The sequence below is a fragment of the Neophocaena asiaeorientalis genome, unplaced genomic scaffold (genome assembly GCF_003031525.2).
Source record: "Neophocaena asiaeorientalis asiaeorientalis breed wild unplaced genomic scaffold, Neophocaena_asiaeorientalis_V1.1 scaffold156, whole genome shotgun sequence".
Taxonomy (NCBI): Eukaryota; Metazoa; Chordata; class Mammalia; order Artiodactyla; family Phocoenidae; genus Neophocaena; species Neophocaena asiaeorientalis.
In genome coordinates this window covers 47,485-71,337 of record NW_020173773.1, presented here as the reverse complement: position 1 = coordinate 71,337, position 23,853 = coordinate 47,485, and the positions used below count along the sequence as shown (strand labels likewise).

Below are 23,853 nucleotides of genomic sequence, written 5' to 3'. Positions count from 1 at the left end.
AGACAAAATAGACTTTAAAATAAAGAATGTTACAAGAGACTAGGAAGGACACTACATAATGATCAAGGGATCAATCCAAGAAGAAGATATAACAATTATAAATATATATGCACCCAACATAGGAGCACCTCAATACATAAGGCAACTGCTAACAACTATAAAAGAGGAAATCGACTGTGACACAATAATAGTGGAGGACTTTAACATCTCACTTACACCAATGGACAGATCATCCAAAGAGAAAATTAACAAGGAAACACAAGCTTTAAATGACACAATAGACCAGATAGATTTAATTGATATTTATAGGACATTCCATCCAAAAACAGCAGTTTACACTTTTTTCTCAAGTGTGTACGGGAACATTCTCCAGGATAGATCACATCTTCGGTCACGAATCAAGGCTCAGTAAATTTAAGAAAACTGAAATCATGTCAAGCATCTTTTCTGACCACAATGCTATGAGATTAGAAATCAATTACAGGGAAAAAACACAAACACATGGAGTCTAAACAGTCCATTACTAAATAACCAAGCTGCAGAAATACAAAGCATCCTAAGAGACTATTACAAGCAGCTCTATGCCAATAAAATGGACAACCTAGAAGAAATGGACAAATTTGTAGAAAGGTATAACCTCCCAAGACTGAACCAGGAAGAAATAGAAAATATGAACAGACCAATCACAAGTAATGAAATTGAAACTGTGATTAAAAATCTACCAAGAAACAAAAGTGCAGCCTCAGATGGCTTCACAGGTGAATTCTATCAAACATTTAGAGAAGAGCTAACACCCATCCTTCTCAAACTCTTCCAAAAAATTGCAGAGGAAGGAACACTCCCAAACTCATTCTATAGGCCACCATCACCCTGGAACCAAAACCAGCCAAAGATACTACAAAAAAAGAAAATTACAGACCAGTATCACTGATGAATATAGATGCAAAAATCCTTAGCAAAATACTAGCAAACAGAATCCAACAACAGATTAAAAGGATCATACACCATGATAAAGTGTGATTTATCCCAGGGATTCAAGGATTCTTCAATATACGCAAATCAATCAATGTGATACAACATATTAACAAATTGAAGAATAAAAACCATATGATCATCTCAATACATGCAGAAAAAGCTTTTACCTAGAAAAATGGTACAGATGAACCGGTTTGCAGGACAGAAATTGAGACACAGATGTAGAGCACAAACGTATGGACACCAAGGGGGGAAAGCGGCAGGGGGTGGGGGTGGGGGTGTGATGAATTGGGAGATTTGGGGGGAAAAAAATGCAGTTCCTCAGACGCACCCGCCAGTTTCAAGTGCCCATGAGCTTGTAGCTACTGTATGAGTCTCGCAGATATAAATCCATGGCCCCCTTCTGAGGCTGAGTTTCAGACAAGACATCGCAGAATCCAGAAGATACCAAACATTTCTCACAAGTTGGCAGTTTAAAAAGGATGGCAGTCTACGTAAAATAGATAGCTAGCGGGAAGCAGCCGCATAGCACAGGGATATATATCAGCTCTGTGCTTTGTGACCGCCTGGAGGGGTGGGATAGGGAGGGTGGGAGGGAGGGAGACTCAAGAGGCAAGAGATATGGGAACATATGTGTATGTATAACTGACTCACTTTGATATAAAGCAGAAACTAACACACCATTGTAAAGCAATTATACTCCAATAACGATGTAAAAAAAAAGAAAAAAAAAAGGAAGTTAGGAGGGAAGGTAAGAGAGGAAAGAAAGCCTTTAGAATCTAATCCCTCCAAAATGTTGCTGGGCAGAGAATGAGGCCCCCAGGGTATGTAAGGAGGTCAGGGGAGAAAGGGAGGTTTGGCTGCAGTTCTTAGTTTCAGTTCCCAGTTTCGCTCAAGCTTTAAAAATGTATTGCACGCCCTATTTCTCGCTCTCTTCAGGAACTTGCTGAGGGTGAGAAAACGTAAGTTGCGTTGGCCGGGAATCGAACCCGGGTCAACTGCTTGGAAGGCAGCTATGCTCACCACTATACCACCAACGCAGTTGGGCCGTAGTCTCTGAATCATGTATATAAGTATACTACTGGCCATGATGTCACACATGGCTTTTGGTATTGCTTTACATCCGAGATCCCAAGGCACACAAAGCCTTTTCTCGGTGAGGATGGACCCGTCCTTACTCCTCTTAGTCGGCCCCGCCAACTAACGACGCGGGGCCGGGAACGCAGAGACCACCCGGCGCCCGGAGCCGGAGGGCTGGAACACGCGGAGCCCGGAGGGAAAGCCAATGCCTTGCTCGGCCCGGGGAATTTTCTCCCCCGCCGCCTTCTGTCGTCCGCGCTCCCAGCTCCGCCGCTTGGCGCACCCCAGCACTGGATCCACCGGGTGTTGGGTTAGGTAACGGCGATTTGGGGCGGAGGGTTCGAGGGAGACCGGCTAGCAAGGGGGTCCACTCTCGTGTGGCTCGGTCCCCCGAGAGAAGGAGCGAGAGGAGCGCTCGAAGGGACATCGGGGAAATGGATCTTTACAGTTTAGGATGATGAAGAAGTAAGAGATGGGAGTCGGAGGCAGTTTTATTTTTCCTGTTTTGCGAAGAAGTCCAGGGAGAATTCTAAGTTTATTTAAATAAACAGCAAACATCATTGATATAGTTCAACATCATGCTACCGCGGTGTTTGACAATCTTAGAAGGGAATAGAAACACGTCTCGTCGTGTGTCAGGATGGCCGAGCGGTCTAAGGCGCTGCGTTCAGGTCGCAGTCTCCCCTGGAGGCGTGGGTTCGAATCCCACTTCTGACAGCATGTATATTTTACTCACATTTTTTCCAACATAGAAGTAGGATTGAATTCGTGGGGAAAGGAGTGTTGATTAATAAACGCCTTTCTATGCTGCCTTTCTACACATGAAGGTTGTGCTTCGCTTTGACTATGAAACTGAATCTATTTAGATCTACCACTAACTACAAAAAATTTTTTTCTTTCCTTTAGACTCCGGTTTCTCAGTGCCTATTTACTGCATGTAGATACAAAAGACTCCCCTGAACAAGGAAAAGCCCTCAACCCAGATCCCTAAACTTGCTGTAACTGACCTGAGTCTTTTCATGCTCAGACTGCAGTGTCAAACTTTGATGAAACTCGGATTCCCCAGCATCTTGCCGGGCCAGCTCCCACCACCAATTCTAATTCAGCACGTTTGCTGGGTCCTCAAAGACCCGGAAAGGAAATCAACACACCAAACGGGGGAAAGTACTAGAGAGCAAAGGTAAACTCATGGAGTTGTTTCAAGAACTTTTTCTTGAACACTGCAAACAAGCTACTCTCTAATTTGGGAGGTGCTGATTTATAGAAAAATCTTGTGCTTTCCGGAAGAGGGAAGAACTGTCAGTCCGAAGAGGCTGAATGTGTGAGGTCCATAAGCATGAGGATGGAAGGATCCTTAGGTTGGTTAATGAAAGCTCGCCAGACAAACTACATTCTTTGTTATTTACTGGGCTGCGACCTTGGGAAATGTATTTGACTTTTCTGAGCCTTAGTTTGCTTGTAGTAAAACGGAGATAGAATTGTTGTGAGGATTGAGATGACCTAGCAGCTTATTAGAAATACAGATCTCAGGCTGTACCTCAGACCTACTGAATCTACATTTTACAAGATTCCCACATTTATAAGTCACATTGATATCACATACCTCCTGATATAATACAATAAGATGGGCACTTCACCCTGTGGTATACTTCCCCAAAACCCCACTGTAATCATGAGAAAACCGACAAACCCAAATTGAAGGACAATCTACCAAATATACCTAACCAGTAATCTTCAAAATGTGAAGGTCTTGAAAAACATCAGAAGATTAAGAAACTGTTGCAGATTGTAGGAAAGACATGATGACTAAATGCAACGAGTTAACCCGGATTGGCTTCTGAAACAGTAAAAGGACATTAGTGGAAAAATATGAAATCCCCTTAACATTAGGGGAAGCTGGATGAAGTATATACAGTGACTTTCTGTAGTATCTTTACAATTCTCAGTCTAAAATTATTGCAAAATAAAAAGGCTTTAAAAAAAAAAGCTTGAAAGTGGTTGCCTGTTAGGAGTAGCACTTGGGAGTGGGGCAAGAAACTGCTGGGGTTTTTTTGTTGTTGTTTGGCCAACCCACGAGGCTTGTGGGATCTTGGTTCCCGTACCAAGGATTGAACCCCAGCCACGGCAGTGAGAGCGCAGAATCCTAACAACTGGACTACCAGGGAATTCCCAAGACTCCTTGTTTTTCATTAGAAGGATTGTAGCAAGATTTGATTTTTTAATAATGGGCATATATTTTGATTTAATTTGTTCTAATACTTTGGGGAACAAATATTTAATTTGTTCTAATATTTTTATTGTAATCACGCATAGCTGTGATTACAGTAATTGAACTAAGACTATAAATATATATACACACACAATACAATGACATTTAGATGCCTATTAACAGGAAACAATCCCCAAAGAATCTAAAGCATCAACAATCATTTAAAAGTAGATGAAGTGGTTAGTTTGTTTAAATCCCTCTGTAGAAAAATAGATACCATCCAGATGAGAAGATCTGAAGTGTTTTGACAACTAAGCACAATGAAATTCTCCTTCTTATATACTGTGTGTGTTTTTAACGAGAGAGAGAGAGAGAGAGAGAGAGAGAGAGAGAGATTGTTGAAATGCTAGGAAACTGTCTAAACCCTGTAGGTGCCATCATTCTGCTTGAGAAGTTACAAACAGTTTGGGATGGTCGATGTTGGAAGCTGGAAGGAAATTCAGGAAAGAGAAAGTATAATACAGAATGTGTATGTGACATCATCTCTTTTTTGCAGGTTCCTTCAATGTGAAGCCAGCTGGCATAGGACTTAAGTCAGGCACAGGAAAAAGCAGTTAAAAATGTGAAATGACAACCAGGGGACAAATGTGGTGTTACTGCAACCTCTCCACCTGCAAGAAATCACCCTTAGCTAAATATAACGTACCATTGCTCTAACCAAGGCCGCCTTCTTTTCTGAGATAAAAATAAATCTCTCTTTGCACATGGGAGAGGTACAGTGTGGATTGGGCTGATTGGGAAGTAACTTACACAAATTTATCCTTCTCTTATGTCATTTAACTGGCAATAGAGTTGAGCCTTAGGGTATTTCTCAGGTTTAGTCACTTGCTATAAAAAACACATATTCACTTAATGGATAATGTAAATATACAATAAAGTATACTTTTTCTCTCAGGGCTCAGCATCCAACTGTGTTCTAAAGGAATAATATGTACAATTTCACAACATCTAGGTGAAGATCTGATAATAAGTGGAGTTACGGCCTGTTTGTGAGGTGACAATGTACGGGCTCTAGAATCAGGTAGGACAGGGCTCTTAATTCCAACTCCCCCCAACACCCCCCTTCCCCGACTTAATAGCTATGGCCCTTGAGTAATCGTTTAATGTCTTTTAACCTCCAGATCCTCACCTTCAAAAGGTGATGTTGCTGTGATGATTACATTGTATAATCAAGTACCTGGTACATAGGTGACAATCAATTAATAATAATTAGTGATAGCTAATAGTTGTTGCTCATATACTATATGCCTACCATTCTTCTTCACTCCTCACATATTTAGTTAATTGTACCCTTATAACAATTCTGAGGTACTATTTCATCATCATCCCCATTACATAGAAGGGAAAACTGAAGCTCAGAGAGTTTAACTTGCGGAGTAGATAAAGTAACAGCACTGAAAACCTAAGCCTTCTGGTTCCAATATAGCCATTTTGCTACACAACTGCCGTTGTCATCATCATCATCATCCTAGCACTCATCAGCAGAAAGCAGATGGGGCCATGCTATTTCTCTCACATAGATAAGATAATAATAACTTTAATTACACCACTAGACTTACCCTCTTAGTCTAACATATTCCCCAGAGTCCAAGACTTGGGGTCTGCTCTCTAATGAACAATGAATAAGGTCACATTATTAGAGGCAGATAATTAGCATATAAACTCTTTGGCAGTGTGTTAGCACACACAGACTGACAAACTAAACTGGGCTCCTAATACAGAATTTTTATTTTAGGGTCTTGCTAGGGCTTACGTTTCTCTTCATTGTCTGCTTTTCCAGCTCCACCTCCCTCCTTCTTTCAACACAGTGTCACAATTCTCTCCTGTCTGACCTCATTTCAATACTATCTCAATGTGCCTGCCTCAAACTCTTCCTCTTATCTTGTTTTCCCTTATAGAAATCATGCACACAGCCTCATGAATTTTCTTCCCATCCCTCCTTCAGCACCCACCCCAACATTTTCTGCTTCTGATAGCCCTGCCCCTTCATCTACTTAATTGGATAGAATGAAAACTAAGAAGAAACGTTAAAAGTTTATTTAGTTCTTTTATTTCACATAACAAAATCCATACATGCAAGTAACAAAATACATTAAATGTAGAGAAAAGCAGTGATAAAGTGCCACACAAATGTTCATAATGATTACTTCTGCTTGTCTGAAGTAGGAGAAGAAGATTTTTTAAAAGTCAACTGGCAAATACCTCAGTTATAAAACATACTGACCAATAAAACTCCCTGTTTGGGGCAAGGTTCTCCTCCACTCCCACCCCTCAAGATAGGCAGGATCATAGTAGACAGTCTAGAAAGTCCACAAGCCCAGCCCTTACAGTCACAGCTGCCTTGCCAGGAGGGGCCATTTAATTGACTTCCTCAATGACAGGGCCAGTACTGGGGGTTCCCTGTCGGGCTTGAGATCCACAACTGCTACCGCCAGGGACACCAGGCCCCCCGTAGGGCCTGGAGAAGACGGGGTGACAGATATGCTCCAGCTCCCCCTTCTGATGCACATATTCCTCTTTCTCTGCCAACCGGTTGTGCTCCAGCCAAGCAAGGACTTCCTGACACTTGTCTTGTACTTTGTACCCGTCCTCTTCAGGAATCTTGTCTCTAAGTCTCTCCTCTTGCAAAGAGCTCTTCACATGGAAGACATAGGCCTCCAGAGAGTTTTTGGCAGCCACCCTGTCCCTCTGGGCCTCATCTTCATCCTGAACATCCTTGTACTGTTCAGCCTCACAAACCATCTTCCCCACTTCCTCCTTGCTCAGCCGGCCCTTGTCATTGGTGATGGTGATCTTGTTAGCTTTGCCTGTGCTCCTGTCAGTGGCTGTCACACTCAGGATGCCACCGGCATCAATGTCAAAAGTCACCTCGATCTGGGGGACTCCACGTGGGGCAGGAGGGATGCCACTGAGCTCAAAGCATCCCAGCAGGTGGTTGTCCCTAGTCATGGTCCTCTCACCCTCATACACCTGGATCAGGACCCCAGGCTGGTTGTCTGAATAGGTAGTGAAAGTGTGGGTCTGCTTGGTCGGGATGGTGGCATTCCTCTGGCTCAGCGTAGTCATCACCCCACCAGCTGTCTCCAGCCCCAGGGACAGGGGAGCCACATCCAGCAGCAGGAGATCCTGTACCTTCTCACATTTGTCCCCCATCAACACTGCTGCCTGCACAGCAGCCCCATAAGCCACAGCCTCATACGGGTCGATGCTCTTGTTCAGCTCCCTGCCATTGAAGAAGTCCTGCAGGAATTTTTGTACCTTGGGGATGCGGGTAGAGCCACCCACTAGGACAGTGTCACAGATCTGGGCCTTGTGCAGCTTGGCACCCCTTAGGGCCTTCTCCAGCGGCTCCAGGGTGCTGCAGAAGAGGTCCGAGCACAGTTCTTCAAAGCGGGCTCGAGTGAAGGAAGTGTAGAAGTCTACGCCCTCAAACAGGGAATCGATCTCCAGAGTGGCCTGGGTGCTGGAGAGCAGGGTGCGCTTGGCGCGCTCGGAGGCTGTGCAGAGCCTGCGCAGGGCCCGCTTGTTCCTGCTCAAGTCCTTCCCGTGCTTCCGCCGGAACTCCTCCACGAAGCGGTTCACCAGCCAGTTGTCGACGTCCTCTCCACCCACATGAGTGTCTCCAGCCGTGGCCTTCACCTCAAAGACACCGGCGTCGATGATGAGGACCGACACGTGGAAGGTGCCCCCACCCAAGTCGAAAATGAGCACGTTGCGCTCTCCGGCGCCCTGCCGGTCCACGCCATAGGCCGTGACAGCCGCCGTGGGCTGGTTGATGATCCTCAGCGTGTTGAGCACCGCGATGGCACCCGCGTCCTTGGTGGCCTGACGCTGGGAGTCGCTGAAGTAGGAGGGCACCGTGATTACAGCGTGCCTCAGGGGCTGGCCCAGGTACGCCTCCGCTGTCTCCATCTTGCTCCGCACCATGGACGAGATCTCCTCGGGGTGTAGAACGCCTTGTCCTCCCCGCGGTAGGACACGCGCACCTTGGGCTTGCTGCCCTCGCTCACCACCTGGAAGGGCCAGTACTTCATGTCCGACTGCACAGTGGGGTCTGCGAACTTGCGCCCGATCAGTCACTTGGTGTGGAACACTGTGTTGTGTGGGTTCAGATCCGCCTGGGTCTTGGCCGCATCGCCCACCCGACGCTCGGTGTCGGTGAAAGTCAAGTAGCTGGGGGTGGTGCGGTTGCCCTGGTCGTCGGCGAGGATCTCCACCCGGCCTTGCTGGAACATGCCCACGCATGAGTATGTGGTGCCCAGGTCGATGCCTATGGCCACTTCCCTTGCAGCGGACATGGCTGTGGCTTCTCGCTCTTCTGGGACGAGTGTGATACCGATTCAAATGCAGGAGTCTGCGGCACTTCGAGCGGCTCAGCCGTGGAGGTGCGCTCAGCGGTGCGGCTCTCCTGCCTGCCCAGCTCGGATCTGCTCGGCTCCGCTTCCACGAGGTTTTTATCCGGTTGCCGGAGGCCCGCCATACCCACGCCCCCGCCGACGCGAACCTTCCAGCGCCTTCGCGGCGAGCCCAGAGACGCCCGGCCCCCCGCTCCGGCTGACAGCCCAGGAGGCGCCGGGCTGACTCCGGGATAAGGTTCGGGCGGATCGGGCCGTGCAAGGAGGGGCGGCCCCAGCTGCGTCAGACTCAGAGCTGCAGAGAAAGTTCCAGCTTCTCCCGCCTTGTTCAAAGGGCGAGCGGTTGGGGCAGAATTCAGGTAAAGCAAAAACTTCTTAAGAAAACAGTTCTTTCTCTGGGTGGTTGAAGAGGGCTGATCAGAGTCCAGCGGCTCGAGAAAAGCCGGAAAGCTTGTCACCATGCGAATAGAGCCATGGCCTCGAGGCAGGGGTTTAAATGGTAGTTTTTTTTCTTAAGTCTTAATTATTATGTTGTTGTTGTTGTTTTGAAACCTAAAGGCAGTGTTTTTGAAACTGTGGCTAAGAGGCGTGGCCCGATTTGTGTTCTGGAATGAAACTAGGGCTAGAGATGACTTTAAGAGATGGCGCTCTCACTCGCGTTACCGCCAGGGGCATTGGTGGTTCAGTGGTAGAATTCTCGCCTGCCACGCGGGAGGCCCGGGTTCGATTCCCGGCCAATGCACTGTGTTTCTTTCTTCCAGGCTGTTCTAATTTTAAAAAATTTTTATTGGAGTACAGTTGATTTAAAATGTTGCATTAGTTTCCGCTGTACAGCAAAGTGAATCACTTATAAATATATCCAGTCTTTTTTTAGATTCTTTTCCCATATAGGTCATTTACAGAGTACTGAGAAGAGTTACCTAGATCCTTATTAGTTATCTATTTTACATATAGTAGTGTGTATATGTTAAGACTTTTTCTAGTCTAGGATTTGTGACACTGAAATAAACAAAACCAGTTAGTTGAAGGCTGGGTTCGTTTGGTTTTTGCTCCTTTGCCAAGTCGCATTCCTGAGAGGAGCCGGAACCTGGTGTTGTGGCTTGGGGACCCAGGCATGACCTCTCCACCCAGCCCTGGAGAGAACACAGCACAGGAGGAAGGAGCATGTGGATGGATGAACTGTGGTGAAAATGTCCCTCCTGTGGTTGTGCCTCCTCCCTGGGCCAGTGCCTCCAAGGAGCATCGTCCCAAGGGGCCGGTTGGAAAGGCACAGTGTGCGTTTTTCTCTGAGGCCTGGACGGGTTCTCAGCCAGAGCCCAGGACGGATGTAGGGAGTAAATTCCTGGAGGCTGCAGTCCATCCTCTGCCCTGAAGGCCAGGGGAGGAGATGAGTTCACTGGTCAGTAAAGCCACATTTGTTCCCATCAGTGCTATGGCCTTGCAAAGTGAGTCTTTGCTATGTCTCACTTTCCTTAATCCAGAATATCCCATTTGAATTTTTTGGTGTTTCTATTTGGCGTGGACTCCCAAAAAGCCAAAAGAAGGAGACTTTTTGGAGACATGAGGATGGAAATGGAGGAAAGAGAAGCAAATGTTCTCTATAACCTCCCCATGGGGGAAGGAACTCTGGTTTCCTGCATGACAGACAGGGATAGTCACCACTATACTAAGAGCACAGTACCCAGGGGAACATGATACATTCTAATGTTAAACTCTAGTAGCTTCAACTATTACATAATATATTATTATTCACCCGATTCAAAGGCAACTCCTAATTTTTAAAAAGAGGAACTAAAAACCTTTGCTCTGTAAGTGGGTCTTTTCTCCTCAGATGGCTCAGAACTCGTTGGAATGCTTCAGGGCCTTTGAAGAGGGAGGAGGGAGTCAGGATGCAGATGTCAGTCCCACTTCTGGACTGGAAAAAAGGGAATGTTTGAAGACATATGCGATGAGTGACTTCCATGGTGGAAAATCATATCAACCTGTTTTATAGCCCAGGAGGGAGAGAAGCTGTCAGCTTTAAATTCATTCACTTTCAGTGTTTAGGCTGCCCAGGCCTGCGTGTCAAAGTTAGGAATTTTAGGCAAGAGCCTGCAAGAAAAGGGTGCTCACTTCAGAAAGGAAAAGGTGGCCTGGCCTGGGGTCTGTGCCCTGGACTGTTCAGGGACTGCCTTGTCGAGCTACTCCAACCTTCTCTCCCAGCCCTCAGCAGCCTCAAAACCCCACCTGCACATCTACCCCCAAGAGTTCCAGGTATAGCCCTAAAGCAAGCACCTCTTTACCTAGCCACAGCATCACACAGGCATGCTTCCAATGTCATTCACTTTATTTTTTAATTCATAATAGAGAAGCTTATTATGCAATGCAAATTTTACACATACACTTAAACATATCCACTTATGTTTAGTAACTTAGATTGAGTGTCTTTAAAAGTAGAACAGGGATTTCCCTGGTGGTGCAGTGGTTGAGAATCTGCCTGCAAATGCAGGGCACACGGGTTTGATCCCTCGTCCACGAAGATCTTACATGCCACGGAGCAACTAAGCCTGTGTGCCTACAGCCTGAGCTCTCCAACAAGAGAAGCCACTGCAATGAGAAGCCCACGCACCACGACGAAGAGTAGCACATGCTCACCGCAACTAGAGAAAGTCCGCGCGCAGCAACGAAGATCCAATGCGGCCAAAAATAAATAAATAAAATTATTTTTTTTAAAGTAGAAGAGACGTTCAAGTGATGACTTAAAAGGCCATTGTGGGGCTTCCCTGGTGGCGCAGTGGTTGAGAGTCCGTCTGCCGATGTAGGGGACACGGGTTCGTACCCCAGTCTGGGAAGATCCCACATGCCGCGGACCGGCTGGGCCCGTGAGCCATGGCCGCTGAGCCTGCGCGTCCAGAGCCTGTGCTCCGCAATGGAAGAGGCCACAACAGTGAGAGGCCCATGTACCGCAAAAAAAAAAAAAAAAGGGTCATTGTGGAGGGATGCTCTTGACTCAAAACTGAGCACAAAAAGCAAGTTGTAGAACAAAATGTATAGTATGATCCACTATATATAAAGATCTGTGATACCAACTATCTGTACATCCTTGAACAAGTCATTTCAACCATCTGGGCTATACCTTTCTCAATTTTAAGATGACAAGATTGAATTTCATCATTTCTGACACTTTCTAGCTTTAAAAATCTCTGATTTCATCCAGGAGCAAAAGGGGATTCCTGTTTCCCCTAAACTATGTACCTGCTCTATACCCAAATAAATCCTGCTTCTGTTAATAAGAAAAAGAGGAGTGATCTGCTGTGTCTATCAGACAGCGCCATATATACTTTATTCATTTTTACCCCTCACAGTGGTACAGTAAGAAATGTTAGTGTGATAGACATTGATGATGCTCACCAATGTTTATGATTCTCCTCCTTCTAGCCTCAGAAAGGGATTGCAGTTCCATGCCTCTTGAGATCAGGTCATATGATTTGTTTTGATCAATGAAATTGAAGTATGTGTGATATGTTACTTCTGGGCAGAGGGCATTTAATTACCATCCTAACTGCCACTGTTCTCTTTGTCTTCCTTGGCAATGTGTGGTAGCTGGTGTTGAAATGGAAGTATAAACCTGAGCCATCCCATGAAAGACAGCTTCCTGGGGAGTCTTTCAGGAAGACTGGAAGCAGAAAATGAATGAGAAATAAACCTTTGATGTTTTATGCCACTGAGATTGTATTTTTACAGCATATGAGCTTAATATACTGGCTACAACTGGTCAAATAGGATTATCCCCATTTTTTTTTTTTCTGATGTGACTAGCCACAAAAATGTAACTCACTCAGTTCTACCTTCTAGTCTACCACCACACCACCTTAGACCTTCTTACCTTTTTTTTCAGTTACTATAGTAAAAGCAATCTTATCTATTTAAGGGGAAAATGCCAGCCAAATAGTGTGCTCCAAAGACATCAGGTTCCATGAGCATTTATTAAACGCCTATTATGTTCCAAAGACATTATGCTTCCATATATGTTGCTACACTTTAACCTCACACGATATCCCTGGGGAGGGAGATAAAGATATTACCATTTTACAGAAGAAGAATCTAATTCAGAAAATAGTTGAATGAATTCTTCAAGACAAACCAGCTAGCAAATGTAGAAATGAAACACAAATCCAGGTTGTTTGGCTCTCTTTTCAGTATGCTTTTCACAATGCTACTCTACAGGCTTAGGAAGTCAATTCAATTAAAGGGGAGTAGGTCCAACTGATATACTACTTTAAAAGATGTGATGGGTAAAAGTAAATAATACTGAGTTTAGGCAAATATATTCAAAGCTGAAATGTATGTACTAGTGGTATATATTGGGTAGTATCTAATAGGGTGTTCAATAGTATTGAATGGGACCTCTGCCTCTGGGAAGATGGAGTAGATGTACCTAAAAATGTCTCTAATTTCAAATGCTAAAGAATTTACTCATTCCACAAATATGTATTGAGTGCTTTATCAAGTGCCAGACATTGACCTTGACTCTAAGTATATGGTAGTGAACAAAACAGACAAAGGCCCTGCTCTCCTGGAGCATATTCTCATGGGAGAGGGGGTAGTCAGTTGGTGATACATACAATAGGGGAAAAATACAGCAGTAAACAATTAAACAAGTGAACATATGGTACTCCAGTTGGTGATGAGTACAATGGGGAAAATAAAGGAGAGCGGGATTAGGAGATGGTGGAGGAGTGGGGTTATACCGAATGATCAAGGAGACCTCACTGGTAACATGATATTTGAGTAAAGACCATGATGAAGCATGATGTAGATATCTGTAAGAATGAACATTTCAGAGACAGTAAATAACATATAAACCTGTAGCAGAAGTATAATTGAAGAGTTCAAGGAAGCAAAGGGAGAGCAGTAAATGAGGTTAGAGAGGCACTGAGGAACAAGATAATGTAGTGCCTTGTAGAACATTACAAAGGCTTTAGCTGTTACTTTAAATGCAAGAGGGAAGCTACTGCACGGCTTCAAGAAAAGACGTGACAGATACAACACACATTGGCTGTTATGGTGAGAATGGACTGTCAGGTGTCATGGGTGAGTGCAGGGAGAGCAGTCAGGAGGCTACTGCAGTATTTCAAGTGAGACGATGGTGGCTTGGACCAAGATGCTAGTAGTAGAGTACTGAGAAGTGGTCGGATTGTTGGATTTATTTTGCGAGTAGAAGCAGGATTTCCTGAGATTTCATATATTTGAGGAACCTCTGTCAAGGATCTGTGAAAACACATTTGCTCTGAGTCCTTGTAGAGCTGGGTGGGCTGTGACTGTGCTTTGGCCTTAGGGAAATCAGTGAAGGTAGGGCCTATTAGGATTTTAGCTCTGGAGATCGTTGCTGCCAAGGTGGGGCCAGGGGAAGAGGAAAGTTATGGCCTGAAGAGATGCTGCTGCCACTGCTGTTACGCGTGGGATGAGGGGTCATTTATCCTGAGGGCCTTGACTCCATCTGACTTTGCAGTTCTTCCAGTCTCCCGCTGAGCTTTGAAGGTCTCTCTGCACAGAAAAATACAGCTCTGTATCCACTGCAAAAAGGAGCGCCATCACCAGGCAGAAAGTGATTTGATACCAAGGTGGAAAGATGAGTAGAATTGCCGGACCTAATAGGAGAGGCAGAGGGATGGGAAAAATGACAGCTGTTAAGACAGAAATTTGGAATAAACGTTCAGGTCCCCATTGAGGAGCCTTGAAGTCACCCAAGCCAAAGGCTGAGGCGAAAGCCAAGAGCAGACAGCTAACCCCGGAAGGCTTCAGAGGATCTATCCTTCATCTCTCTGCCTTTCCAGATAAAGCACTGGATCAGCATTTCCCAAAGGATGACCTCAAACACATCTGTTCTGAAGGACATTAATAGAGCTATAAAGAAAAAAGGTTTTGTGGTTACCTGGGTTTAGCAAATGCCTTATGAAACTTAGTTTAAAAGTTTCCTTTAAGACAGGACTTCTTGAAGCCTTTAATCTGAATTATGAATATAAAAGGAGAGGAACAGAGTATGTAGTGTGTTCTGCATGAATTTGATCACAGAACCCTTCATTCTGAAAGCCCTCTCAAGGAGTTATGTGATTGGGGAACAGCCTTTGGGAAACATTGAACTAAGGAATCCACACACCACATCAACACATCTTCACTCACCACTTCCTCTGAGCCCAGGACTGGGTATTCACTAACCAACATTAGTCTGGCATAAATAGCTTGTGATGCTGTCTGAAAGGGTATGATATGGATCCCACAATGTACAATTTCTCAAGAACAGGCAGAAGCCTCTTTCTTTGTACGTAGAGAGAGATTCTCATGCCAACGTGGCCACTTTGAGCTAAGATTTGAGCCTAGGCTAAGAGGTTCAGTAGGGAGACACAAGCAAGCATAAGACACCTACAGGGACATATGATAAAGTGGTTTGAATAAGGTGGAAAAGAGGGAGAGCGGCAATGTCTGGTGGAAGGATATGGAGGATGAAAAGGTGGCTTCTGTCCCCTAAGAGTTAAAACTCCAAATGAAGGACACCCATTTCTATAATCCCTGAGAAATGAGCTGGAACAGAGCTGCAAATTCACACAGCAATTAGGTCAAGCTAGAACTTTCCTATTGATGTTAAACAGGCATACTCGTGAGAACAAAGGTTCTGAAGTACAAAAAAGAACAGTAATCCTCTAAGTACCTATCCTTCCAAGGTGTAAAGCTCCTTGAACAGCATTGGTTCCCACCTTGCACAGTGATGGTCACAGGCTTCCTCCCTGTCTGGGTAATCCCCTCTACTGAAGGTGCACATCATTGGAACAGCACTTTCGTCTCAGCAAAGTCTCTACTGGTACCAGGTTGTAACCTGGACAGTGGAAGTGTCAGCCTTAGGCTGGTTTGTGCACGAGGGCCACCTTAGTTCTCCTTGAGGACAATCTCTTGGTGCAGATCTTGAGGGCAGGGCCCAGCTTCATGTTCACGGCACTCACGAGGTGTTCCTTAAGTCAAAAGAGGGCCTTTCCATCCATCTCCTGGGAACAAAACTCCCCTGCAATCTCCTGGAAGCCTTGTAGAGAAGCAATAAACTCATACACCTCCTCTGCACTCCAGTGGCTAAGATTACTGGACAGGAACACAGGGTTGATGCCATGAATGCTGGTGTAGGCACAGCTGTATGGAGGTTCCTGGGTCACATTCCCCATGTCCAGCTCTCACCGATAAAGGCCCAGGGACATTGGAGAGAGTTCTTTACCATGACTGGAATTCTCTGAACCGCAGCTAGAGTCCTCTTGACCCCTGTGGCACTTGCCCTGGATCTCAGCATGGGTGATGGCAGAGGAGCTGCAGCAGGGTCCATGTTTGGTAAAACCTCTGCCATGTAAGCAGGTTTCTTCTATCCTTGTTCTCCCAGACTCTCCCAGGCCTTCCTCCACTGACCGGAAGTCACATACAGATGCACAGGGTCGCTGAGGCTGGTCTGCTCTCTCTGACACCTGTAGTCTCCGCTGTCATTGCTGCTGGCCTTAAAGCTATAGCTGGACTGGTTCTGGCTCTGGATGAAGCTCCCATTATGGAACCACAGGGTGAGGTTGCCTTCACACAGGTTGGTCGCCTGACACATCAGCGTCACGTAATCCTCCTTGAGCACATTGATCCACGCAGGCTGAATGTTCACCACAGCCTTCGGGAGACCTGCCGAGGGGCAGAGAGAGAAGGCAGCGTGAGGAAAGGGACCCCAAGGGCCTAAGCAGACCCCAAATCTCAGATGATGGAAAACCGTGGCCATGCTGGAGACATCAAGAGAGGAACCCAACCCAGAACTCTTGTGCAACCAAAGGCAGTTCCTCCAACTCATGCAGCCCAAACAGGGGCCCCCAGGAACCCAGGTTCTCTCAGGGAGCTTGCCTCCTCCCCAGGGGAGAGGACAAGAGGTAGGGGAATGGGAGAGGGGGCAAGCAAACACACACGCGCGCACACACACACACACACACACACACACACACTACACATACATCCTTTGGGGAATCACTTTCCTCCCCTGTAAGCTGAGGCATTTGGACACTAGTGGATAAACTCTCTCCACAGCTGGAAGAAGACAAATGGGGACATCTGGTGGAGGTGCCAGGCTGAGAGTCAGACACCACGTTTCTGTTCTGACTTTTTCCATTCTTTTTGTTTAAGATGTATTTATTTCTAAGTAAAAAGAAATAAATACGTTAAAAAAAAAGAATGGAAGGAGTCAGATCAACAACACAAAGGCTTTATTCATTTATCTATTTTTCGGCTGTGTCGGGTCTTAGTTGTGGCATGAGAGATCTTCGTTGCGGTGCGGGATCTTTCCTTGTGGTGAACGGGCTTCTTTCTAGTTATGGCGTGTGAGTTTTCTCTTCTCTAGTTGTGACGCGCAGGCTCTGTAGTTTGTGGCCCGGGGGTTCCAGTTGAGGAACGGGCTTAGTTCCCTGACCAGGGATCGAACCTGCGTCCCCAGCATTGTAAGGCAGATTCTTTACCACTGGACCACCAGGGAAGTCCCCATTGTTTCTCCTTTAGAATAGACCTGTCCTGACACCCAAGCACAGAGGAGTCTCTGTGGCCTCAGAAGAATAAGAAAGAGGAGAAAGGCTGGCAGGCCAGTCTAGGGAGCCCTGCGTTCAGTGGCCCATGTAGAGCCCCATCCCACTACCAGTCCTGGGAGGTGGAGAGGTTAGTGGTGCAGAGAAAGCAGTGCCCAGCCGTGTTCATCCCACCAGAACTGGCGGTATCTCCTATTTGTGTCCAGGGGAACAGGCCCTGAAGCCTACAGATACATGAAGAGTAAAAGATTTATCAATGCAGACGTAAAGTGAGGAAAATACAACAGCAGCAGAGCAAATGAACTAACGTGTCAGATATGTTATGGGGATAACATAAGCAGATCATGTGATTTTGTATGCAACTGAAACTAAAATGGCCTGGGCTTGTGATTTAGTTTGGAAAGAGGAAGGCGACTGAGACAGAGGACAGTTATATTCTGTGACAGAATCTGTGAGGTCTCACCGTAACAGAAGCATAAGGGCTGAGGCACCTGTGCCCCATGGCTGTGCATCCCCGGCTTCCCTGGGAGGAAGGAAAGGGGAGGACATAGCAGGGGGTGGGGCAGGGCATCTAGTGGGAGCAATTACTCTTTCCTGGCTCTACCTCGGTCCTGGATTGCAGGACAGACAGGGTGCAGGGAGCAGAGAGAGAGGGTAGCTGGGGGAGGGAGAGGATGTGGTGAGCAGTTACCAGGTTTCCCAACAACAGGAGCTGTAAAAGAGAAAGCAAAGATCAGCCTGGTGTTTAGATATGATGATCCATCATTATAAATAATCACCTCCTTGCAAATCCCCTTAACTCTCTTGCCAGCCTCTGTCTGCATTACGTTCCACCTGGGTTCCCATGTCTTTACTTGTTCAGCTGTGTGTTAATGAAATTACCACACAGGGGCCAGATTGGTATCTCTATAAATTTACTGTCTCCATATTCAGAAAGACTAAATTGCCATTGTGACACTTTAGTAAATTTGCTCTGCTGCGCTTGGTCTTTTCTTCACTTCTGTCTGCAGTGCAAGGAGGCATGCACGATTCCTCTGGTCCCACAACTGATTCTAGAATTGCCTGGCTTATGTATTCTGTGATCCCCATCCCCTGGATAACCCAGACCCTCCTGTGCTTTTGCCCAGGGGAATCTCCTTTCACATAAAGAGAATAGGCTTCTGCTGCCTGAAGTGGTTTCAGGGGCAAAGAGAACAGCCACTGCCCCCAACCATGTGTTTTATTGCTTCCCCCCACCTCCTATTGGCCTAAGACAGCATTAGCCCTCCCGCCTAAGACACGGTCCCAATGAAACACAATTTCTAAGGAAGGTAAACATCTTGGCCACTCATTAGTCCTTCAAGTCTAGGTCACTAGACTTTGCTCGCAGCTGGCTCTGCTCTGGCGGGTGGCAGAGCACCAGGGACCTCGGTGCGCAGTGAAATTGGGCAAAAGACTTAAAAAAAAAATGAACTCTGACTGGGCTTCCCTGGTGGTGCAGTGGTTAAGGATCCACCTGCCAATGCAGGGGACACGGGTTCGAGCCCTGATCCGGGAAGATCCCACATACCGCAGAACAACTAAGCCCGTGCGCCACAGCTACTGAGCCCGCACGCCTAGAGCCCATGCTCTGCAACAAGAGAAGCCACCGCAATGAGAAGCCCGCACACCACAACAAAGAGTAGCCCCTGCTCTCCACAACTAGAGAAAGCCCGCGAGCAGCAAGAAAGATCCAACTCAGCCAAAAATAAATAAATAAGTTAATTAAAAAAAATAAACTCTGCCAATTTCATAATTTGCCAAGGCCAGCAAGGTTGTCAGAATCTGATTTTCATCAGCCTGCCTTCACCCTCCTGACTTTCCTGACGTGCTTCCCACACCAGCCCTCATCCTTGCCCAGGCTCAGCCCCAACTGAGGTGACAGCAGCTGAGTTAGAAAAGCATGCCTGCCTCTGTCCCTGCTCCACTGCCCCTCCTGGGGACCCTGCCTCACCGAGGAATAGCAGAGCCGTCCACAGTAGCATGTGGTCCAAAGGATGGCAGGATGTGCAGGCAGCTCGGTCACTCCTGGCAGCAGGGAGGGCTAGGAATGTGGGGATCCCCATCACCTCCTGAAGCAAGGAGGTTGCCTCTGACAGCCCAGCACAGCAGGCACAGACTTCTCTGGAGGCTTGACAGGTTCCACCCCAGAGAACAGACAAATTCTGGAGTCCAAAAGAGGAAGTGAAAAGAAGTGTTGTTTTTGTCATTGGCGCCTCCCCTTCCACCCTCTTTCGTCTCAACGTTTCCCTCCCAGAACTTTCAGGGTTTCCTAGAATCAATCTGGCTCAGTCCCACTCCAAATTCAGAGAAAATGTGGAAACTGGGAAATAGATTCTCCTCTTCCTCTGGGGCCACAGCTGGGCTCAGCCTCTGGGAGGAAGAGGGGAATAAATGGTCACCCAAACTCAGCTCAGAACCTCCTGTCTGTCTCTCTGCTTAGAAAAGGTGTTGGAGGAGAGTGTGTCAGCGGACTCCCCGTACTTCTACATCTATTTAGAGGCGCAGACACTGGCATCAGACTCCTCCTGAGATCGAGCATAGCGACCTGAGGCCAGCCCCCACCATTTGATTTTCTTTATTATCGTAACCCTGACTCTGTTTGTGGAACAGAGGATTGTGGAACAAGGACAAAGACGTGTGTCAGAGTGGCAATAGGATGATCACACCCATCCTCTTATCCCCGTTGTCGTTCACTCTTGTACTCATTCCTCCAACAAATACCTTTGAGCAGCAATTAGTGCCCTGGTTCTTTATCTTTCTTACCCATCACTGTTCCTATCACTATGGCATGGTCAAAGAGCAGGGCTTTAGAGCTGTGTACGTCTCATTTTGAATGACAGGTAGCTTCTCAGAACTACAGATTCCTCATCTGTATAAATGAAGATTAGCCTGCCTGTCCTTCAAGCAGGGTTTCTCAGCCTCAGTACTATTGACATTTGGGGCCAAATAATTCTCATTGTGAGGACCTGTCCTATACACTGTAGGATGTTTAGCAGCATCCCTGACCTCTACCCACTAGATGCCAGGGGCACCCGCTAGTTGTGAAAATAAAAATGTCTCTAGACATTGGCAAATGTTCTCTTGGGGGCAACATTGCCCCTGGTTGAGAACCACTGCACTCAAGGTTTTTGAAAATTAAAAGAGAATTTGCGTGTTAGCAAAGTCCCTAGTGCATTGTGGGTATCAAGTCAATGCTAGTTTCCCTTTTTTGCTTTCTGTTCTCATCCTCATCGACATTTGTTCACCCTCAACATCCCCAGAACATGAGTTGCTCTGGGATCTCTCTTGGGGCCCTTTGCTGGGGCCTCTCTCCCAAAAGCTCTCTGAGGAAACAAGCTGTAATATTCAAGGGAATGACATTGTGAAACCTGTTCTTACACTCTGTGGTCTTCAGAGACCTCAACAGCCCCACTGCTCTGGCCAAGGCTTTTCTACTGGCCGCGTTCTACCCCACCTCCCACCCCCAATCTACCTCCAGCCCTTATCTGATTTTTAGGTGAAAAAATTTCTTTAACCACTGAAAAGACTTCAGTGAGCTGACGTAACACTTTAAAGGTTAATTTATATAATGGGACCCACACATTGGAGCCACCCCAGTGGACCAGACCACATCATAAATCTAAACCTAAGTCAGCCTGCACTTAACAGGAAAAACCTGTCCAGGGACATAACATACACCAACCACAATCCTCCAACTCAGCTTTCGCTAGCTCACCTTACTCTAGAAATCAGAACATGTTAGCCTTATAAGGAAATTCCCAACCTCCTAGCCAGTCATGCCCTGTCTGCACGTTGCCTCTTCTAAAGCTCTATAAAACCTGGTTTTGCCGGAATCCCTTGGAAGAGCTCTCCACTGCTTATGAGGAACTGTACTACCTCAATCCATGGCATGTTTTCCCTTGAATAATCTTGTAACTAAATTGTTTGAGTTTTGTCATCGGACAGGTCAGGCATATCTCATTTTATTGTGCTAACTTAACTGCGCTTTGCAGCTATTGCAGTTTTTACAAATTGAAGGTTCGTGGCAACCCTCGTTGAATAAGTCTATCGGTACCATTTTTCCCAACTGCTTTTGGCTCACTTCGTGTCTCTGTGTCACAAAGTGACACATTGGTAATTCTCATAATATTTTGAACTTTTTCATCTGTTATGGTGATCTGTGATCAGTGATCTTTGATGTTACTATTGAAATTGTTTTGGTATTTTCAACAATAAGGTCATCGTAAATTAAGGTTTGTATATTGTTTTATAGACTTGATGCTGTTGCACACTTCATAGACTATGGTATCGTGTAAACATAGCTTTTCATATGTGCTGGGAAACCAAAACATTAGTGTCTCATTTTATTGCAATATTGTCTTTATTACTGTGGTCTGGAAGCGAACCCGCAATCTTTGCAAGGTATAGCCTGTATTGTCAATGAGGTGTGATGTGAAAACAGCCACTGAAGGTTCCTGGGTTGGCTCCTAGATGAAGGTGAAGGTTCCTACAGAGCCACTTTAGTTTGCTACCTCTCCAGCTGCTCTCCGGTATCTCTGGTAATTTCTCTTAGATCGAGCTCCACCTAGTTCCCATTTGGAGCTCAAGTTTGTTTGTTCTAATCCTTTTAGGTGGAAATTTGGGGTGTGAGAGACTTCAGATATTTCATGGTGAGACCTAGTAGGCCACAACATTTGAGTTTATGCCCAATCTCAGCTACAGTGTAAGCACCTTCAGGAGGTACTCACAGATCTCAGGAACAGTGCTCAAGCAGTCAGAAACAGTAAGTCTGGTTGAACCAGGGAGAATTACTTAAATGAGGGAAAATAATGGGTGCCCCTGAAGCAAAAGAAAGCATGATGGCAGCCTTTAGGAAACTCACAAAGCTTGAGGTAAGTCCACAGCATGAACTGCTGAGGGACTTGGGGACTTGAATTAAGACAATACATTTGGACTGTACTAAGTGCTTACCACCTCACTCTCTGACTCCTGGGCTAGGATAAGTTGGTCAAGGAATGGGTTAGATCAACAGTGGTCACATGCCAACCTCACGAAAATTTCCATGTAACAAACTACACTGTTAAATACCACATAATCGGGGCTTCCCTGGTAGCACACTGGTTAAGAATCCACCTGCCAGTGTAGGGGACACAGGTTCAAGCCCTGGTCGGGGAAGATCTCACATGCCACAGAGCAACTAAGCCTGTGTGCCACAACTACTAATCCTGTGCTCTGGAGCCTGCAAGCCATAACTACTGAGCCCACGTGCCACAACTTCTGGAGCCCACGCACTTAAAGCCCATGCTCCACAACAAGAGAAGCCACCACAATTAGAAGCCCACACACCGCAACAAAAAGTAGCCGCTAGCTGCAACTAGAGAAAGCCCGCACGCAGCAACAAAGATCCAACGCAGCCAAAAGTAAATAAATACATAAATTTGTTAAAAAAAAATACCACATAATCTGGTGGCACATCCCTATTAGGCATTAATTTGGCTCTAAGAGATCCAAGGCTTAGCTACAGAAGTGGGACCCTCAAATATCAAAGAATTAAGCTTGCCACCTTCTGGCACACCTGCCTATTTTATGTCTGATAAATGCGGTCCAAGAAGCTATAGATATCTACAAAAATGGCAACATCTTACTAAGACAACCTAGAATGACAACGGCCATTACAGGGAATCTTCCAGTTAGACAAGATGGCTCATTTAACAGTACACTTGAAAGTAAGAGTCCTCAAATCAAACAAACAGAATGGGATACCTATTTTAATTGGTATGCCTCCAAAAGGCTTCAAGAGTCCCAGAGAGCTTCATTGAAAGATTCATCGCAAAAGGGTAATGAGAAAGTAAAGACACGAGAGGTACCTAAAACAAAAGACTATAAGACTGATGTGACCCCTACTACTCCCCTGTCCTCCTTTACCTGAGCACCCACAGTCTGCTAATGCTGTCTGAATTGCCTTTCCACTCTGAAGAGACTATAGAACTGTAAACAAAAGTCTGCCAAGTTAGTGGCCTCACAGATACCTTGTATCTACCCTCAAAGGAGGGTCACCAAATGGCCTCTCTCAGGGTTGGTGAGACTCTGAGGGAGTCTCTGGTAAACTGCTACCAATTATTCCCTTAAGCAGCCAAGGGGACACTAAAACTAATATTAATGGAAACCCTTGTTAAATTCTGATAGATACCAGAGCTACACTCTAAATACCTCATGCTCCAGAGCCTCCAGAAGGGATCCTGAAAAAACTGGCAGAAGCTGTGAAGGATGAGAATTCTTACCACAGTCAGGTCTCCCAGATCTCTGTAGTGCCTGGTCAAGAGAGGAAAATAAAATTTCATGTTGTCCTTTCTTTTCCAAATTCAGGCTTTTTGGATTTTGGTTTTGGGGTACATATTGGTTATCAATTCTTCTCTCCCAGGGACAGTTATTTTCTTCTGTTTGTCTCATTTTGTGTTGAGAACTTGACTTGGCAACCATCAGGTTGGGGCCCCCAAAATATGGCCAGGCAGAAATATGGGTTTGTAGTGTAAGCCCTGACAGTTTTCTTCTTTTTTGCAATACAAGTGGCTGACTTAAGCTTTGATTGTCAAGGCATCAATTTCAAGGGGCA

General features: G+C 45.9%; 2 protein-coding genes and 3 non-coding genes across 6 annotated transcripts; 2 read left to right on the top strand and 3 right to left on the bottom strand.

Moving 5' to 3' along the window:
- Positions 1–1,943: 1,943 nt before the first annotated feature.
- On the bottom strand, positions 1,944–2,015 carry TRNAG-UCC (transfer RNA glycine (anticodon UCC)). Its single transcript has one exon. It is a non-coding gene; the product is annotated as a tRNA-Gly (tRNA).
- A 674-nt stretch (positions 2,016–2,689) lies between these two features.
- On the top strand, positions 2,690–2,772 carry TRNAL-CAG (transfer RNA leucine (anticodon CAG)). Its single transcript has one exon. It is a non-coding gene; the product is annotated as a tRNA-Leu (tRNA).
- Positions 2,773–6,437: 3,665 nt separating this feature from the next.
- HSPA6 (heat shock protein family A (Hsp70) member 6) lies at positions 6,438–11,233 on the bottom strand. Its single transcript, XM_024751624.1, is given in 2 exon segments — positions 6,438–8,269; positions 8,272–11,233. Coding segments are annotated over 2 exon segments (1,938 nt in total). The 5' UTR covers positions 8,623–11,233; the 3' UTR covers positions 6,438–6,682.
- Positions 9,351–9,421, top strand: TRNAG-GCC (transfer RNA glycine (anticodon GCC)). Its single transcript has one exon. It is a non-coding gene; the product is annotated as a tRNA-Gly (tRNA).
- A 1,139-nt stretch (positions 11,234–12,372) lies between the features above and the next one.
- Positions 12,373–23,544, bottom strand: LOC112403899 (low affinity immunoglobulin gamma Fc region receptor II-like). Of its 2 annotated transcripts, XM_024751625.1 has the most exons (5): positions 23,451–23,539; positions 19,213–19,423; positions 17,932–17,952; positions 16,105–16,359; positions 12,373–14,309 (listed from the first exon to the last, which is right to left on the bottom strand). In XM_024751625.1, the coding sequence occupies exons 2-5, from the start codon at positions 19,322–19,324 to the stop codon at positions 14,131–14,133; spliced, it is 567 nt and encodes a 188-aa protein (XP_024607393.1). In that variant the 5' UTR covers positions 19,325–19,423; positions 23,451–23,539; the 3' UTR covers positions 12,373–14,130. The 2 variants fall into 2 exon arrangements, with proteins under 2 accessions (XP_024607393.1, XP_024607394.1); XM_024751626.1 differs by lacking the exon at positions 17,932–17,952 and having other exon boundaries at positions 23,451–23,544.
- Between the last annotated feature and the right edge of the window lie 309 nt (positions 23,545–23,853).